Below are 20,960 nucleotides of genomic sequence, written 5' to 3' on the forward strand. Positions count from 1 at the left end.
CGGACCGCAGCGATGCACGGATGCACGCCAAGACCGTAGGATCCTACGCAGAGCCGTACGGGACCACACCGCCACTTCCCAGCAAATTAGGGACACTGTTGCTCCTGGGATATCGGCGAGGACCATTCGCAAGGGAACTTGCTGTTCCAACAGGACAATGCACGTCCGCATGTATCCCGTGCCACCCAACGTGCTCTAGAAGGTGTAAGTCAACTACCCTGGCCAGCAAGATCTGTCCCCCATTGAGCATGTTTGGGACTGGATGAAGCGTCGTCTCACGCGGTCTGCACGTCCAGCACGAACGCTGGTCCAACTGAGGCGCCAGGTGGAAATGGCATGGCAAGCCGTTCCACAGGACTACTACATCCAGCATCTCTACGATCGTCTCCATGGGAGAATAGCAGCCTGCATTGCTGCGAAAGGTGGATATACACTGTACTAGTGCCGACATTGTGCATGCTCTGTTGCCTGTGTCTATGTGCCTGTGGTTCTGTCAGTGTGATCATGTGATGCATCTGGCCCCAGGAATGTGTCAATAAAGTTTCCTCTTCCTGGGACAATGAATTCACGGTGTTCTTATTTCAATTTCCAGGAGTGTATTTCTCTGGGAACTGGGTCAGTTTCATAATCGTCAGAGATTCACCGTCAGCATCTTCGGTGCATGGTTCAATCAAAATAATAATAAGAACAATGTGATTCCCGAAATACACTGTTGAATTAAATTCGAACAGACGCCTCGTATTTGAATTAACGGTGTAGCTGATGGCTATCGAAAACTTCTTCCGTCCTGTAAACGAAAATCAAACAAGCACATAGTAAAGGATTATCAAAGAACTAATTAACTGTAGCTCTGTTGTAATCGCACTCTGCGTAAACACATGTGATTACTTTCATTTATTCAAAAGCGCTGTAACAGTCACTAAAGCTAACGATCGAGTCACGTCTATTTTGTACAAGATAAACTTGTTGCTATTCTGTTTAGCTATATGTAGATTATATTGATTACTATTTAGCAGGCGATAGCTCGCTAGCACCCTGCCACGAGCAAGATACGTCTGGGGCGTAATGACGTGACAACCGATTGGTCAGTCGACTGTTTTTTCGTTCAGTCGGTTTTTTCAGTTGAATGAGTCAACCGAATGAAACTAGTCTCTGCGGCCATGTCAGCTGTCTGAATGTTTTCACTCAGTCACCGGGTCTGAGTGGTTTCATTCAATGCGAGACAACCCACTGGCAAGAGGCTCTGTCTGTTGCATGCATTAGATGAGTGTTTTCACTCAGCCTCCAGGTTTGAGTGATTTTATTTACGTACTTCTCCAGCTTTTACGGGTATACGTAAACTGTGACTAGGACTGACAACTTTTTTACAGACAGATAACATATATTATTTCAAGGATATGTGAATAAAACTTAATTTCTAAAAATAAGATACTTTCAAAATGTATTATTTACTGACTTAAATACAAATTTTCGTACTTGTGGCATTAAATATAAATCTTTGCTTGGTTTTAAAAGGTTAATATCTTATGCTTAGCTGTAAACTGATGTATATAAAAATGAACAGTCCCTTTTTAATATTTTTATTAGGTCTGTTTCTTGTCTACTTTTTCGGTACAAATTTTGCAATTGATTTTAAACTAAATTCCCGATAACCTAGACGCTTTAAACTTTGAACTTAGCTCAGAAGAGGATGATAATGCTATATTAACTTGCTTTTTTTCTGACGTGTGGCAGAGAGTACTTGGTGTACGGTTGCTCTTTCCCTCTTTTTCTGTTCCACTCGCGAATGTTTCCCAGTTAAGTAGGATTGCTGCTGAGCTTCTGTGTGTGCTCGAGTCTCTCTAATTTTTACATTCGCACTCATTTTGCAATATATTCGTAGGAGGAAGCAATACATTGTTCGACTCAGTTGAAGAGAAACTGAAATAAACCTGAAATTTACCTCATGTCTCTTTTGTAATTTCACTGAATGTTTAAAACCAATAAAAAATTCACATACACAAGACTAAAAAGCAAAGAAAAAAATAGATATTTAAGTAAAAAAACTAGTTAATATAATGCACTTTTTAAAGGAACTAAAAAGTATTACACAATCTCTCATAGCTCCATAAAGACTCCTAACTCCATACAGATAGTCCTGAAAATTTATGATTGTGAATTTTGAATAGCTATGACATTACTTGTAAACGTGAGGCTGATGCAATAGAGAATAGTAAGGATTGTAGAGAGTAATTGTCACTGAGGAAAATCACAGAACAGTACATATCATTTGAAGTGCAATAAAATTGTCAACTACTTCTTGCAGTTACCTGTTGTATGCATCCAACATTTTTAGTTTTAAATTTTGCAAGTTGTGTCATACCTACTATAAATTCAAACGCACAAATTTTCAGAATGATCTGTATGGCGTTAGGAATCTGCATAGGGCTATAAGAAATTAGTTAATGCATTTTAGTTCATTTTAAAAACGTGTCATATTTAACAGCTTTTTAAATTTATTGAAGCTCTATCTTTTTCTTCCCTACGGTTAGCATGCAATATCGATAATTCTTTTTCGGTAAATGCAGAGGTGATGTAAACGTAAACCACATTCGATACAATTTTTTTCATTGGTAACTTGATTAGTTGAATTTTAAGCATATACTACTTGTGGAAATTATTTTTTCGCTAAAAATATTTGTGAACATTCGTTGATTTTCTTTGCATTTATTTGCTTAATATCGTTTAATAATATGAATCTTCCTTGCAGATATTGTGTATCGCATTTAATTTATTTTGAGGACTACGACTCACCCAGTCATATGATATATCCTATTCATACATATAACTCTGATTTATACATACATTTATGTGATAGTTAAGACTTCTTTATTTTCATCATTCTTTTGATACCTCAGAATAACTTACAGTATTACTTGTTTCCATGATACAAACGAACAAAATACGTTTATAAATTTCAAACTCTGCGGCTTCTTACAAGAATCGTATCGCAATAATCTTGACGTACAAGCCGATGTTACCCCTAAAGGTACCCTTATGTGTGTTGAAATGTGTCGGCGTAATGGTGGTAATATGTAGATATGTTTTTCGTTTTGGAAGGGTTTCTGTATCATGTAAACGTGACTGAAATGGTTAACAAGCACAGCATCTTCTAGACGGGTGTGGAGAAACCGCGATAAAACCACACTGAGCCTGACAGCAAAAGCAATTCGAAGCGATCGGGAACCAAACCGACACGGCTCTCGTCTTCTCTAGTCTGGTACACAGCGTGCAGACACACGTTCAAGATGTGCACTGCTTTAGTTCAACTATTAAAAGTACTGCAGACTGATTTCACTCATAGGATTCATAACTCCGTTAGCTAAAGCACTAAACAGTGATGCATGGTTCAACCAACAGAAAAACTACTTACTGCTTTTGCTTGAAAAGAAAGAATGAATAATTCAGTCAATATTCAAAGCTACAACGGTGTCGAATGTTTTCATTAGGTTGCTGTTACAGACTGCTTTCGCTTGAAAGAAATAAATGAGTGACAATCCGACCCACACAGAAAACTACAACCGACTGACTCGGCTACTTTCATTCGGTTGCTCCCACGAAATGGTTTCATTCAAAAGGATGAATTAGTAGTTAGACCTAATGACCGACTGTTTTCATTTAGTTGTTCCCACAGATTGATTTCATTCAAAAGAACGAATTTGTAGTCTAACCTACTGAACGATTGTTTTAGTTTGGTTACTTCCACAAACTAGTTTCACCCAAAAGAATGAAGAAGCAATCCAATCGAGTAAATCGACTGTTTTCATCCGGTTGCTCCCACAGAAAATAACAGAAAGAATGAATGAATAATTCAACAGATACATAAAATTACAACTCAGTGAGTCGATTGTTTTCCAAGAACCGAAGGAATCGATTGTTTTCATTCCGTTGCTCCAATCACTAGTGGGGCGGTGGTATTTCCAATAGTGATATCTGAGAAGGAACACAATTCCCAGCACCTGCTTCATAACAAAAGGAAAAATTTTGGTCGACAGTGAAGGATAGGAGGTATATTTAATTTGTAGCTGGGACTATACTATCCCAGTCAAACATATGAAGTGGTGTGTGTGTGTGTGTGTGTGTGTGTGTGTGTGTGTGTTTATGATGGTTTCTTTGACTGTTTGTGTGTGGGGGGGGGGGGGAGGATGTGGACATTTTACTAAGATTAATATTGTCTCGGGAAATGTTTGGGTCCAATGGGGGGGAGGGATAAGATGGGCGGGGGTAAGAAAGGTCTTGACTCTTCGTGTAGTGACTTGACAGAATATGGGAAATCAAACAAAATGTTTTGTTAATGTCTTAGGTATGTATGAAGAGAGAATTTGGTCAGAGAAAGAACCTAAAAATGTCCTTATAGGTAAAGAGTGTGGGGAAGTTACTGAGTGCAATGGACGGTTATCTTCGAAGAATTTCCGTTCCCCGCACTCTTTCCGCTGTCTTTTGAAGCCCCTAATTCACCGTTTTCAACACGAGTGACAACAGAACCTCCCGAAGTGTAAATAAACGACCTGGATGAATCTTGACGGGTGTGAAGGGGGAGGGGCAAAAATAATGCAATACGATTTTTTTTGTTTGTGCCCAATTTGTCTTTTAAGGGATAAAACACACTTCGAAATGTAATTTGGATAACTAGGTTTACAGACAATTTCTTCGGAACGATGATACATAAAAATGGTTTTCATATAATAGTTTATTTGTAATTAACTTTCCTGAAAACGGTAAAATCATTAGAAATTTTTCAAAATACCATACCACCATTCATAGATTTTGCAAAATGAAAGCTTTTGTTAGGACATAAATTACAGATTTCAAGTAACATACACCCATGTGCCTAAAACTGCTTTCTAAAATACCATTTTTGAAAAATATGCTGTACACAGTTTGCTGTTGGAGTATTTTCAACATACTCAATTAAAATGTCTTGGTATTCATTATTATTCTAATTATTTATTTTACTTACATTTGTTTTATGTTTTAAATTGGTATTTTACGTTTTACATTGATGTTCTTTTGATTATTAGTTTACCATTTCACGTACGTCTATTTCTTTAACTGAAAAAAATAAGTTACTCATAATTATGATAAGAAATCTTTACAGTAATTATAATCGACAAAGAAATGCTTAAAACATTGCGTTTTTTACACCATTCGCATAAAATGAACGAAATTTTTTCACATAACATACATGACGGTGAACGATATAAAACAAAATTCAACAGGATTTAAAATTGTCAGTGGTGATTCTCTATATATCCTGATTGGTGTCATTTTTCACTACTTTCGTAAACCTTGGCGGAGAGAACTGATTATGTACTAGTGACTGCAGCTTGATTTCATAGTTACTCAAGTCAGATTGGCAGCATAACCATTCAACGGAACTAGATATGATAATCTTCTCAGAAAGTTCTTCCAACATCGAGAGCCTTTGGGATCACCAGATGAACAAGTTCCTTGTCCTCAGGTACGATGTTACGATGTTATAAACGGCTCTTGACCTAGTCAGACGTTTGTTTACCAGATTTCGATTCTGTCACAAAGACATTTGGGGTTTCAAAAAGAGATTCTCGATTCCACGGTCCAAAATCACAATTAGTGTCTTTTAAAACCGAGGAAAGAGCAGTGTCAAGTAGGGAAAAAAACCGTTTTGGGTGCCGCAACCGAGGACAAGAAATTTGTTCATCTGGCGATCCCAAAGGACTAGAGGGCACAGGTACAGCCGTGGGGCATATAAGGCTTTCGATGTTGACAGAAAAAAAAATGCCACACGACTATACAGGAACTCGAGACACTCGAACAATCCTTTCATCCTTACTCTGGGAAACTATGATCACAACCATAAGTAGAAGCATAAGCGGCCAAAGACACTATTAGCTAGGGCACAGCCACCACTGGCAAGTTTACATACACGAACAAGCGACAAACGTCGGCAAGCCCCTGCGTATCACCAACGTTGACTTGATGTACCAACTGCTATGAAAGCCGACCAACAGGCTACAGCAGGGAAACCGACGAGCTCACTCACTGAAGCACAAACAAATGGCCAACATCGCCCTACACTGTGCATCTGATATATGACCAATCGGACACAAAACAATGATGAACCAACTGTTACAGGTATGCTGACACTGACCGAGAGGTCAACACCGACACCTACCCTTCCATGACCTTTTGCAGGCAGCAAGACATCCGCTACTGCTCCTACTACCCGACTTAACTATCGCAGAGGTTTTTGCCCTTGGCTCTTGCCTTGGCACTTTTTTCCTCTGCCCTTCAAACCGCTACCATTCGTTCGACTTCGACCCACTGTATCTCCAGATGAGCGCGTATTAATGGTTAATCTCAACCAGACGTACGCAAACATCGCAGTACCCACATCCTGCGACACCTCAGTTTAGTGAAAAGTAACCCTTATACGGAGATGGCAGTAGACCTTTTGAGTTGACCACCATGCCGGTGTGAGCGTGGGGGGGCTCCACCTTTTCGGTTTTGCAGAAATTTATGAGAAGATTTTCATTCAGTTCTGCTGAGTAATTATGATGTCAACGTCCACTTGAGAAGCAATATAACCAAGCAGCAGTCACTAGCACATAATCAATTCTCTACGCCAAGGCTTACGAAAGCAATGAAAAATTATCCAAATCAGGATATTTAGAGGATCACCAAAGACAGTTTTGAATCCTGTTGAATTTTGTTTGATATTCTATTCTCCGTCGTGTTTGTTATGTGAAACATTTCTTTCATTTTTTGTGCATGGCGTAAAAAAACGCTGTGTTTTAAGCGTTTGTTCACGCATTATAATTACTGTAACGATTTTGTATCACAATAATGAATAATTAATTGTTTTCAATTAACGAAATTGACATATCTGAAATAGTAAACTAATAAACAAAAAATATGAAAGTAAAATGTAAAAATAACAATTTAAAACACAAAAACAGATGTAAGTAAAATAAATAATTCAATAGTAATGAATGCCTGACATTTTCGGCCGGTGTGGCCTTGCGTTTCTAGCGCTTCAGTTTGGAACCGCGTGACCGCTACGGTCGCAGGTTCGAATCCTGCCTCGGGCATGGATGTGTGTGATGTCCTTAGGTTAGTTAGGTTTAATTAGTTCTAAGTTCTAGGCGACTGATGACCTCAGCAGTTAAGTCGCATAGTGCTCAGAGCCATTTGAACCATGAGCCAATGCCTGACATTTTAATTGGGTATCTTGAAAATACTCTGACAGCACACTGTGTACAGCGGGTGTTCGGCCGCCTGGTGAAAGTCTTGCGCGTCGGTGGTGATGAGGACAACACAACATCCAGTCCCCGAGCGGAGTAAATCTACAACCTTGCCGGGAATCGAACCCAGGTCCTCTGCATGGCTGTCAGCCACACTGACTATTGATCCACAAGGAATAATGAATGTTTAGATACTTTACTCATATGTGTTGCAAATACTCCGAGAGCACACTGTGTCCTCGGGCATGGATGTGTGTGATGTCCTTAGGTTAGTTAGGTTTAAGTAGTTCTAAGTTCTAGGGGACTGATGACTTTAGAAGTTAAGTCCCCTAGTGCTCAGAGCCATTTGAACCATTCTGAGCACACTGTGTAAGGTTATTTTCCAAAATGGTATTTAACATACCAGCGACAGTAAACATGGATGAATGCAGTTTGGAAGCTTGCTTAATTTATGTTGTAACAAAAGTTTTTATTTTCCAAAATTAAGGAATGGTGGTGGGATATTTTGCAAAAACTCGAATCATTACAAAAGCTTATTATGTCTTTTCAAGAACGTTAATTACATATCAACTTTTGTAGGAAAAGCATGTTTCATGTGTCATCATTTCGAAAATGTTTGTTCTAAACCTAGTATGGCAAATTAGCATTTGAGGCGCATCTTACTGCTAAAAGTGAAATCGTGCACAAACAAAAAATACGTATTGTATTGTTTTATCCCCTCCACACACTCACCAAGTTTAACCAAAATCGTTTACACTTGGGGACGTTCCCTTGTGAGTGCAGTGGACTGTCGAAGCGTGCACGGGATCGCTCTGTCATCACGCGCCTCGTGCGCCGATATCAATCGTCCGCCTAGTGGCGAGTTCGGGACATCGGCGCTCTTAAGGACCACACCTAGCTCCATAGGCAACGATATTACCATCCTTCCAGCGGTTCTGATTTTACAGCCTTCGCCTCATTTCTTTTTGGATGCACTTTACACATCTCGCCAACGGCCTAGCCGCAGTGGTGACACGGGTTGACGTCAGATCACCGAAGTTAAGCGCCGTTGAGGTTGATCCAGCACTTGGATGGGTGGCCGTCCGGGTGTGCCGACCACTGTTAGAAAGCGGGGTGCACTCAGCCCTTGTGAGAGAGCTACTTGACTGAGAAGTGGCGGCTCCGGTCAATGAATATGCCAACGGCTCGGACGGAGGTGTGCTGACCACGTGCCGCTCCATACCTACAGGGTGTTTCAAAAATGACCGGTATATTTGAAACGGCAATAAAAACTAAACGAGCAGCGATAGAAATACACCGTTTGTTGCAATATGCTTGGGACAACAGTACATTTTCAGGCGGACAAACTTTCGAAATTACAGTAGTTACAATTTTCAACAACAGATGGCGCTGCAAGTGATGCGAAAGATATAGAAGACAACGCAGTCTGTGGGTGCGCCATTCTGTACGTCGTCTTTCTGCTGTAAGCGTGTCCTGTTCACAACGTGCAACTGTGCTGTGGACAACATGGTTTATTCCTTAGAACAGAGGATTTTTCTGGTGTTGGAATTCCACCGCCTAGAACACAGTGTTGTTGCAACAAGACAAAGTTTTCAACGGAGGTTTAATGTAACCAAAGGACCGAAAATCGATACAATAAAGGATCTGTTTGAAAAATTTCAACGGACTGGGAACGTGACGGATGAACGTGCTGGAAAGGTAGGGCGACCGCGTACGGCAACCGCAGAGGGCAACGCGCAGCTAGTGCAGCAGGTGATTCGACAGCGGCCTCGGGTTTCCATTCGCCGTGTTGCAGCTGTGGTCCAAATGACGCCAACGTCCACGTATCGTCTCATGCGCCAGAGTTTAAACCTCTATCCATACAAAATTCAAACGCGGCAACCCCTCAGCGCCGCTACCATTGCTGCACGAGAGACATTCGCTAATGATATAGTGCACAGGATTGATGACGGCGATATGCATGTGGGCAGCATTTGGTTTACTGACGAAGCTTATTTTTACCTGGATGGCTTCGTCAATAAACAGAACTGATGTAAAGATATAGAAGACAATGCAGTCTGTGGGTGCGCCATTCTGTACGTCGTCTTTCTGCTGTAAGCGTGTGCTGTTCACAACGTGCAAGCGTGCTGTGGACAACATGGTTTATTCCTTAGAACAGAGGATTTTTCCGGTGTTGGAATTCCACCGCCTAGAACACAGTGTTGTTGCAACAAGACAAAGTTTTCAACGGAGGTTTAATGTAACCAAAGGACCGAAAAGCGGTACAATAAAGGATCTGTTTGAAAAATTTCAACGGACTGGGAACGTGACGGATGAACGTGCTGGAAAGGTAGGGCGACCGCGTACGGCAACCGCAGAGGGCAACGCGCAGCTAGTGCAGCAGGTGATCCGACAGCGGCCTCGGGTGTCCGTTCGCCGTGTTGCAGCTGCGGTCCAAATGACGCCAACGTCCATGTATCGTCTCATGCGCCAGAGTTTACACCTCTATCCATACAAAATTCAAACGCGGCAACCCCTCAGCGCCGCTACCATTGCTGCACGAGAGACATTCGCTAACGATATAGTGTACAGGATTGATGACGGCGATATGCATGTGGGCACCATTTGGTTTACTGACGAAGCTTATTTTTACCTGGACGGCTTCGTCAATAAACAGAACTGGCGCATATGGGGAACCGAAAAGCCCCATGTTGCAGTCCCATCGTCCCTGCATCCTCAAAAAGTACTGGTCTGGGCCGCCATTTCTTCCAAAGGAATCATTGGCCCATTTTTCAGATCCGAAACGATTACTGCATCACGCTATCTGGACATTCTTCGTGAATTTGTGGCGGTACAAACTGCCTTAGACGACACTGCGAACACCTCGTGGTTTATGCAAGATGGTGCCCGGCCACATCGCACGGTCGACGTCTTTAATTTCCTGAATGAATATTTCGATGATCGTGTGATTACTTTGGGCTATCCGAAACATACAGGAGGCGGCGTGGATTGGCCTCCCTATTCGCCAGACATGAACCCCTGTGACTTCTTTCTGTGGGGACACTTGAAAGACCAGGTGTATCGCCAGAATCCAGAAACAATTGAACAGCTGAAGCAGTACATCTCATCTGCATGTGAAGCCATTCCGCCAGACACGTTGTCAAAGGTTTCGGGTAATTTCATTCAGAGACTACGCCATATTATTGTTACGCATGGTGGATATGTGGGAAATATCGTACTATAGAGTTTCCCAGACCGCAGCGCCATCTGTTGTTGAAAATTGTAACTACTGTAATTTCGAAAGTTTGTCTGCCTGAAAATGTACTGTTGTCCCAAGCATATTGCAACAAACGGTGTATTTCTATCGCTGCTCGTTTAGTTTTTATTGCCGTTTCAAATATACCGGTCATTTTTGAAACACCCTGTACGTCCAGTGATGCCTATGGGCTGAGGATGACACGGCGGTTGGATGGTGCCGTAGGTCCTTAGGAGGCTTGTTCGCACGGAGAGTTTATACACCCCAGAAATGAATTACATTTTTTCTATTTTCATTTACCTCTGTACAAGTATTACGTAAATTCAGTGATTAATTACTGTGTATCACGGAAACTTCTGCTGCATTATTCGAATACGAGAACCTGAACAGTTTTTTTTAAACATAAAACGAAACAACAAATGCTACATTATTGCGTCTGATTGTGAGGTAAACACAAAACTGTCGAAACAAACACAAAGGCGACATGTTAGAGTCGATTTTTCCATACGCTGTGGAAACCGAGGGCCGGCGGTGCATGCCACCCAACTGGTGTGGGAATCCGCTTCAAACGCACGCCGACATTGGCCGGAGGGCAGGATCTACTTCCGCTGAGCCATTGTGTTTCGCGATGAAGCGCATTCCACGCTGCGGTTTGTGAAACGGTTGAGGCGAACAGACAGCGGGTTTGCTCTGAATAGACACGAAGAGAGAATACATCTGTCGAAAGGTCAGTCAGAGGATTAGCGGGATCCAGATGCATTACATACAAGGGAGCGCCATATAAGGTAAATAACAGTTGGGGACTCTAGTTGTGCCTTGTGAGAACTTATATAACACTGATACGCAAATTAAGAAGAACATTAGTAATTTTTATACTAGCATAATCCTGGAATAACTTACACAATGTTCTAGAAGGAAATAAGACTGTACAATAAATTCCTGGAGGAGACTAAAAAGGCAACTTAAATTCCGATATCTGAAATGTTCGTTAAAGCGTACACCTTTTAAACAATACATATTACACATCCTAGAGTTATTTAGAGAACACAGAAAAGTTACTATTAACAATATTTACATAAATTAATTACAAACACCTCCCTCATTCCACAGTGTACAGTTAAAATATAGTGCATCATACAGCAAAATGTTATACCTAATATGACAACTTCCCATTTTCGTAACGTCAACTTTCCGTTCACATGTAGACGGACACTCACTCAGTTTTTTTTTTCAGACAGGAAAATGGGAAAAAATGCAAAATATTACACCACCCATGCCATCAGAACTTCATACTGACTAAGAACCCGAGTAAAATCCAAACCTTTTGTACGAAAATCCTCACACCACAAACCATTGGAAGAATGTTAGTGCTCACGAATCGTCGGCATTACCATAAAACTACCGAGAAAATTACGCTACACTCCGGAGCATTGATTATAAAATCTTTGCATCCCATTGCCTTAATTATACTCATAGCTGACATACACTAATGAGAAGAACTGTAGTACTGTCACTTACCCACTTGACGTTGTGCCTGAAGAGTACGAAACGGAGATCGGTGGAACACTCGTAGCCCTTCACATCCAACTGCCTCTGAAAATCAATTCACAGAGGCGATGGTAAATACAAAATATTTCTTTACAAGTTAACCAAGTACAGGGAGGGGCAAATAAAAGTGGCTCGGACAAATGGATACGATTGTACGTGAATGTATGCATATAACCACATCCCACCTTCAGCAACTTGCTCACCAGGGCCCAAAAGTGCCAAAAGACGCAGGGTAGTCACTTTCAACATAGGCTTTAATCAGGTTAGTACTGTATTGCGTTCCTTCAGCTGTGTTTCTTTGTACCCTGTAACTCTGATCATAGAATGAAGGCTTTCACGACCGGATGACATAGCTGCTGGTAAATCTTTCGGGATGTGAGAACGTGGTCCAAGAAACTCTTCTGTTCCTGACGTTTCGCCCAGGACTGCGCTGGACATCCTCAGAAGCGCTCCTCCGCTGCTGAGGGGCGCCTCTGAGGGTGTCCAGCACAGTCCTGGACGAAACGTCACAGTCTCTCCTCCGCTACTAATTCTTGCCGACTCGTGGCCAAGACTCAGTGGAGGAGCGCCTCTGAGGATGTCCAGTGCAGTCTTGGACGAAACGTCGGGAACAGAAGAGTTTCTTGAACCATGACCTCACATCCCGAAAGGTTTACCAGCAGCTATCCTGTAATTCTGTTCTCTGGGCCACTTCTATTTGCTCCACTCTGTTCAAAGACATTAGTAACTATTACGCTGAAAATTTTGAAAATTGCAACAGCCAAAAATTGTGGCTTAGTAGTAGTTGTGGTGGTGTTTAGCCCGAAGATTGGTTTGGTGCAGCTTTCCACGCTAGTCTGTCCTGTGCAAACCTCTTCATCTCTACATAACTATACTCCATTGATCCTGCTTACTACACTCCTGGAAATGGAAAAAAGAACATATTGACACCGGTGTGTCAGACCCACCATACTTGCTCCAGACACTGAGAGAGGGATGTACAAGCAATGATCACACGCACGGCACAGCGGACACACCAGGAACCGCGGTGTTGGCCGTCGAATGGCGCTAGCTGCGCAGCATTTGTGCACCGCCGCCGTCAGTGTCAGTCAGTTTGCCGTGGCATACGGAGCTCCATCGCAGTCTTTAACACTGGTAGCATGCCGCGACAGCGTGGACGTGAACCGTATGTGCAGTTGACGGACTTTGAGCGAGGGCGTATAGTGGGCATGCGGGAGGCCGGGTGGACGTACCGCCGAATTGCTCAACACGTGGGGCGTGAGGTATCCACAGTACATCGATGTCGTCGCCAGTGGTCGGCGGAAGGTGCACGTGCCCGTCGACCTGGGACCGGACCGCAGCGACGCACGGATGCACGCCAAGACCGTAGGATCCTACGCAGTGCCGTAGGGGACCGCACCGCCACTTCCCAGAAAATTAGGGACACTGTTGCTCCTGGGGTATCGGCGAGGACCATTCGCAACCGTCTCAATGAAGCTGGGCTACGGTCCCGCACACCGTTAGGCCGTCTTCCGCTCACGCCCCAACATCGTGCAGCCCGCCTCCAGTGGTGTCGCGACAGGCGTGAATGGAGGGACGAATGGAGACGTGTCGTCTTCAGCGATGAGAGTCGCTTCTGCCTTGGTGCCAATGATGGTCGTATGCGTGTTTGGCGCCGTGCAGGTGAGCGCCACAATCAGGACTGCATACGACCGAGGCACACAGGGCCAACACCCGGCATCATGGTGTGGGGAGCGATCTCCTACACTGGCCGTACACCACTGGTGATCGTCGAGGGGACACTGAATAGTGCACGGTACATCCAAACCGTCATCGAACCCATCGTTCTACCATTCCTAGACCGGCAAGGGAACTTGCTGTTCTAACAGGACAATGCACGTCCGCATGTATCCCGTGCCACCCAACGTGCTCTAGAAGGTGTACGTCAACTACCCTGGCCAGCAAGATCTCCGGATCTGTCCCCCATTGAGCATGTTTGGGACTGGATGAAGCGTCGTCTCACGCGGTCTGCACGTCCAGCACGAACGCTGGTCCAACTGAGGCGCCAGGTGGAAATGGCATGGCAAGCCGTTCCACAGGACTACATCCAGCATCTCTACGATCGTCTCCATGGGAGAATAGCAGCCTGCATTGCTGCGAAAGGTGGATATACACTGTACTAGTGCCGACATTGTGCATGCTCTGTTGCCTGTGTCTATGTGCCTGTGGTTCTGTCAGTGTGATCATGTGATGTATCTGACCCCAGGAATGTGTCAATAAAGTTTCCCCTTCCTGGGACAATGAATTCACGGTGTTCTTATTTCAATTTCCAGGAGTGTATATTCGTTCCTTGCTCTGTCCCCGACGTTTTCCTTCGTTGCCAAATTGACGATGTCGTCCTCCTTAATTTCGTATCATTTTGCCACTCTTTCAGTTTTACTTTGTCAAATGAATAGGCCAGAAGCATATCGTTCAGAGGCAGATTCCGGAGAGGTGGAGTATACGGAAACCCTGTTTTCCGGTACTTACGCGATGTTCAGATAAGGGAGAGACTTCATACGAAACTTAAACGCGAAATAAGTTGCAGTATCTTTCACTGATTCCAAAAGACGCAATACCGTTTGTTGTAGGAAAGGACCGAACACAGTGATGAGTCGATAACGGTCCGTACAGGTTCGTTCACAGTGTTGTCTCGACGCTGGAGTACTGTAAGGGTTGTGTGGTCCTGTCTGCGTCGACACCTCCCCGTCGTATGAAGCGAGCTAGACTAGTTAATGCTATGCCGTTGCGTCAGTTTCCATCATTCACAAACCAGAAACGTCGTAGATAGCAACGACACTCGATTATCGTCGATGGCGTATCGTCCTGTGTTTGGACGAATGTTAAAATAACCTGTCCAACAGTCATGTCTTGAGATGCCATTCCAATGTGCCGTCTGTGGCGACAAAAATCTCGGCAGAAGCCGTGCACCTGACCAATGACACTCTTGTAATTTAACTGACTGCAAAACTTTCCAAAGGCGCGTCTGCAGGCGCGCGACGGCAGACGCACCAGAGTAGCGTGTATAGTGGATAAACTACAGTGGTTTGGTGCGCCAGTATATACAGCATCTGATCTCGATTACTATGTGTTGAGGTAAATTTCAACTGGAGCCAATACAGCAGGGAAGGTGCAAAACCAATTCCATTGCACTTCCTTCAGGCAACTCCACATGACATATTTCAAGTTTACAATGCCTGGTCATACGTAACGAGGAACGTGCAAGTCCTATTCGTAGAGCTACGGTTACTGTTTCTTCCCTGATCATCATGCTTGCTGGAGATATCACGTATCGAATTATTAAGCACCAGGAACAAACAATTAATATATACGAGGGCTGCTCGGAAAGGAAGGTCAGATCGGCTGCGAAATGGAAACCACAGTGGAAATCAAAAATTTTTTATTCGGTACAGTTAGCCACACTTTCCAGCTACCTCTCTAAATAGTCGCTGCTCCGACTTAGACATGTGTCGTGGCGTTGTACAAACTTTCCAGTACCCTCGTCACTGAAAGCAGCCACCTGTGCTTTCCGCCAATTCTCTACACTGCTCTGCCTTTCGTTCAGTGTGCCAAAATGTTTTCTTCGTAGCCAGCGGTTCATGTAAGCAGAGAATAACAACAGAGGGAGCCAGTTAATGGCTGTATTGTTGGTGACCAAACATTTTTCATCGAAAACGGTGCAGGAGCGTCTTCATTGCCCCTGCAAAATGTCTTGGAGAAAGAAACGCATGACATTTGTGTTATGTAGGCTGCATAGCTTCAGGCGAAATCTCTCACCAGATCCACACACTTGGTGGAAGACACTGAAAAGAGCGATGTGAAGCGATCGACAGGCACACTAAAGACACTGCCCAACATATCGGTGCAGAGTTCCATCTGATTTTCAGTTTTTTCAATTTCTCGCCTAATCGGACCTTACTTTCCGAATACGCCTCGCAATTTTATTATTATCATCCAAGACAACGTGATGTGTGTGGCTCATTTCAGCTCCTCAGATAAATAAATAAAATAAACAAATCACCTATTGAATATCTCCAGAATAGGCTCGGGCTTCAATCTGTTGGTCCAGCAACGAATTACGACTTTTGTCAACTCGGATAGGGCCTGAATTTAAGGAGGTTCTCCAGTATAACGGCCAAGTCGTCTTTGACTCAGTCCTACATCATTTAGAGACTCTGATTGAAGCACATCTGGTCTGTATCCTGCACTTAAATCACGAAGTTCAGAATAACTTAGAGTTCGATGATAAAGATATGTTTGTTTAGTTCTTTAGCAGCAGTTCAGAAATATCTTTTGAGACAGCGACGTTCTGCTGTATATCTTGGAACACGTCTTGTGTTCGCATATTATGACATTTCTGGAGATTGAGAATCGTGTCCGTATGTATCAACGTGATTCCGAAAACAGCGATCGTGTGTAACCCAGCTCCCTCTGTTCGTCCACGAAGCCCAGAAAGCGGTAGGTACCGGCGCCCACGTTGATACCGTGTTCCTTGATTCCCTGTGACGTTCGATACAGTTTCGGTGTACCACCTCATAATACGAGCGTATGGAAAATCAGGACAGCTGTGTGACTGAATTGAAGAGTTTCTTGCAAAAAGAGCGCTGCAGGTTGTTTCAAAGAGAGAAAAGTCTTCAGACGTAATAGTTTCTTCGGACGCAATTCAAATTAGTCTTTTTGGACCATTACGTTTCACATTATATAAAATAATGTAGTGGATAACGCTGGAAGTTTCGTGATGCTTTTCTCGGATGATGCTGTTGTATCCAGCTGGAAAACTGTATCGAAATGCAGGAAGACCTGTACAGGATCGATGCTTGGTGCAGTGCAGGGATCACCAACTGACGCTCAACGTAAGCAAATGTAATGTTTTGTGCACAGATATGCAGAAATATTCATTATTGTGCGATTACAGGAAGCATTACAGGCTTACTGGAAGCACTTACGCCAGTAAAATATCTGGGAGTAGCCGTACGGAGAGATTTGAAAAGGGTCGACCACATAAGGTTAAACCTAGGTAAGGCAGGTACCAGAATGAGATTCATTGGAAGAATTCTTAGGAGATGTAGTCCGTCAACAAAGGAAACAGCTTACAAAACCTTCAGTCATCCAATACTTGAATATTGCAGAGTTTCGCGCCATATGCAATTGACAGAGGAAATGTAGAAGATCCAAAGAAGAGGAGCGAGTTTCCTTACAGCCTCATTTAATAAGCACGAATGCGTCACGGAGATACTCAGCCAACACCAGTGGGAGACGCTGAAAGGTGTCCTGCGTCGCTGTGTGGTTTGCTGTTGAAGTTCCAATAGCGTACTTTCCTGGAAGGGTCAGCCATTACACTGCTTTCTCCTACGTATATCGTGAGAAAAGGCCATGAAGATAAAATTAGAGACATCTGATCTCACACAGAGGCTAACGAACAACTGCCCTTCCTGCGAACTATTCGCAACTGAAACAGGAAAGCAAGTAAGGGACAGTAGTACACAATGAATACTCCCCTCTCACATCGTAAGGTGACATGCGGAGTACAGATATAGAACAAAACAGATTCAAAGAGAGTTAAACTGTACAATTTTTTATGATATCCGTCATATGTAATGCCAACATTGAAGTACGCAGGAGGTGATTTTACGGTATGGAGGTGTTTTTCGTAGGAGGGGGTTTGGTCACCACACTGTGCTTAAGGAAACGCTAAATGCGAAACGGTATCAACAAATTTACAGCATCACATAGTGCATAGAGTAGGAACAGTTTGTCGATGACGATTGTTTGCATCAGCAAGACAATGCATTAAGTTACAAACCATAGTCTGTGGGGCAATGGTTTGTGGATAATAACAATTCTGAAATGGACTGGCCTGCCCTCAGTCCCGACCTGAAATGAATGGAACACGTTTTGGGTGAGTTAGAACATCGATTTCGCCCCAGGCACCAGCACCCGACATCACTACCTTCTTTGGTTTCAGCTCTTGAGGAATAAAGCGCTGCTTTCCTTCAGCAATAAGCAGATACGTCATTGAAATTGTCGCCAGTAGAGTTCAGGCCGTCATAAAAGTGATGGGTGACACACCCGTCACTAATTTTCATTAATTTTAGATTGACGCATAAGTTCGTAGCGTTTTTGTTTCGCTTATTGGCATTCTAGTTGCTATGGGTTTATTTGTGAATTGGCATTTTTTACTTGTAGTTCACTGTTGATATTTGAGTATACATATTGTTATTTTCTCATTAATAGATAGTGAGTGCAGCTCTGCATGCTAGAAAATGGCGTGCCAAATGGAGAAATCGGAACATTTCCGACATATTCTTCTGTTTGAGTTCAGTAGAGGGAAGATAGTATCCGAGGCTGCCAAAAACATTTGCGCCTTTTATGTGAATAATGCCATTGGACAGAGCACGTCAAGAATATGGTTTTCTTGTGTTAAGGGGGACTGGAATTAGTGACTCTGCACGTTGAGGAAGACCTTTAAGGGTTGATGAAGATCGTTTATACACATCAATCCACAAAGATCCACGTGAGTGTAGCTACTTGATAACCCGCAAATACGATGAACTGTGATCGTTCCACCATCGTGCGACATCTGCACGCAGTTGGGAAGATTCAAAAATAGGGTGGATGGGCATAGCATGCTCTAAGCCAAAACCATCAGCAGGTGGCCATATGCGCATCTCTGCTTGCTCGTCATCAATTGGCTCGTCAACAGCACCGACCATTTCTATCCTGTATCGTTACTGGTGACGAAGTTGTAGCTTTATGCTAACATAAGTAAAACAGAGGAACGCCTGAGCTCAAACAAAGCCGCAAATCCCCGTAGAAAGACCTGCGTGCATCCATAAAAGATAATGTTACGCATATGATGGAACAGGGACGGTTTGGAGTACTACGAATTGCTTCCCCGGGGTGTAACCACAACTTCCGCATTTATTCTCAACATGTCAGACGTCTCGCAGACGCAGTCCAAGAACAACGACCAAGAAGGCAGCGTGAAGTGAAGCTACTCTACTATAACGCCCACCCACATTCTGCTAGACTGACAGAAACACTATACCGGAGTTGGGTTGGAAGTCATTCTTCACCCACCTTATTCACCTGACCTTGCATCCTCATATTTTCACCTTTTCGGCTGTCTGTCGAACAACCTGTAGGGAATTTCGTTTCCGGATGAAAATGCGCTCCCAACATGGTTCGGCGAGTTTTCCACCTCAAATCGAAAAGTTACCCCAGCTTTGGCGTGCTGTAGTATATAATTTGTTGTTGTTGCTGTGGACTTCAGTGCTGAGACTAGTTTGATGCAGCTCTCCATGCTACTCTATCCTGTGCAAGCTTCTTCATCTCCCAGTACTTACTGCAACCTACATCCTTCCGGATCTGCTTAGTGTATTCATCTCTTGGTCTCCCTCTACGACTTTTACCCTCCACGCTGCCCTCCAGTACAAAATTGGTGATCCGTTGATGCCTCAGAACGTGTCCTACCTACCGATCCCTTCTTCTGGTCAAGTTGTGCCACAAACTCCTCTTCTCCCCAATTCTATTCAATACCTCCTCATTGATTATGTGATCTAGCCATCTAATCTTCAGCATTCTTCTGTAGCACCACATTCCGAAATCTTCTATCCTCTTCTTGTCCAAACTATTTATCGTCCATGTTTCACTTCCATACATGGCTACACTCCATACAAATACTTTCAGAAATGACTTCCTGACACTTAAATCTATACTCGATGTTAACAAATTTCTCTTCTTCAGAAACGCTTTCCTTGCTATTGCCAGTCTACATTTTATATCCTCTCTACTTCGACCATCATCAGTTATTCTGCTCCCTTAATAGCAAAACTCCTTTACTACTTTAAGTGTCTCATTTCCTAATCAAATTCCCTCAGCATATCCGACTTAATTCGACTACATTCCATTATCCTCGTTTTGTTTTCGTTGTTGTTCATCTTATACCCCCTTTTCAAGACGCTGTCCATTCCGTTCAACTACTCTTCCAAGTCCTTTGCTGTCTCGACAGAATTACAATGTCATCGGCGAACCTGAAAGTTTTTATTTCTTCTCCATGGATTTTAATACCTACTCCGAACTTTTCTTTTGTTTCCTTTACTGCTTGCTCAATATACAGATTGAATAACATCGGAGAGAGGCTACAACCCTGTCTCACACCCTTCTCAACCACTGCTTCCCTTTCATGTACCTCGACTCTTCCAACTACCATCTGCTTTCTGTACAAATTGTAAATAGCCTTTTTACCCCTGCCACCTTCAGAATTTGAAAGAGCGTATTCCAGTCAACATTGTCAAAAGCTTTCTCTAAGTCTACAAATGCTAGAAACGTAGGTTTGCCTTTCCTTAATCTAGCTTCTAAGATAAGTCGTAGGGTCAATATTGCCTCACGTGTCCCAACATTTCTACGGAATCCAAACTGATCTTCCCCGAGGTCGGCTTCTACTAGTTTTTCCATTCGTCTGTAAAGAATCCGCGTTAGCATTTTGCAGCCGTGACTTATTAAACTGATAGTTCGGTAATTTTCACATCTGTCAACACCTGCTTTCTTTGGATTTGAATTATAATATTATTCTGGAAGTCTGAGGGTATTTCGCCTGTCCCATTCATTTTGCTCACCAGATGGTAGAGTTTTGTCAGGACTGGCTCTCCGAAGGCTGTCAGTAGTTCTAATGGAATGTTGTCTACTCCTTGGGCCTTGTTTTGATGCAGGTCTTTCAGTGCTCTGTCAGACTCTTCTCCCATTTCATCTTCATCTACATCCTCTTCAATTTCCAGAGTATTGTCCTCAAGTACATCGGCATTGTATAGACTCTTTATATACTCCTTCCACCTTTCTGCTTTCCCTTCTTTGCTTAGATCTGGGTTTCCATCTGAGCTCTTGATATTCATACAAGC

The 20,960-nt window shown here is 43.2% G+C and overlaps 1 protein-coding gene across 4 annotated transcripts in view; it reads right to left on the reverse strand.

The window, feature by feature from the left end:
• Positions 1 to 20,960, reverse strand: part of LOC126191140 (inactive dipeptidyl peptidase 10) — a 1,759,372-nt gene that overhangs the window by 418,124 nt on the left and 1,320,288 nt on the right. For all 4 annotated transcript variants that reach the window (XM_049931893.1, XM_049931895.1, XM_049931894.1 and 1 more), the window contains exon 6: positions 12,016 to 12,090. In XM_049931893.1, coding sequence (XP_049787850.1) covers positions 12,016 to 12,090 — 75 coding nt within the window. The remainder of the gene's footprint in view (positions 1 to 12,015; positions 12,091 to 20,960) is intronic.

Source organism: Schistocerca cancellata, chromosome 6 (assembly GCF_023864275.1).
Source record: "Schistocerca cancellata isolate TAMUIC-IGC-003103 chromosome 6, iqSchCanc2.1, whole genome shotgun sequence".
NCBI classification, from domain to species: Eukaryota; Metazoa; Arthropoda; class Insecta; order Orthoptera; family Acrididae; genus Schistocerca; species Schistocerca cancellata.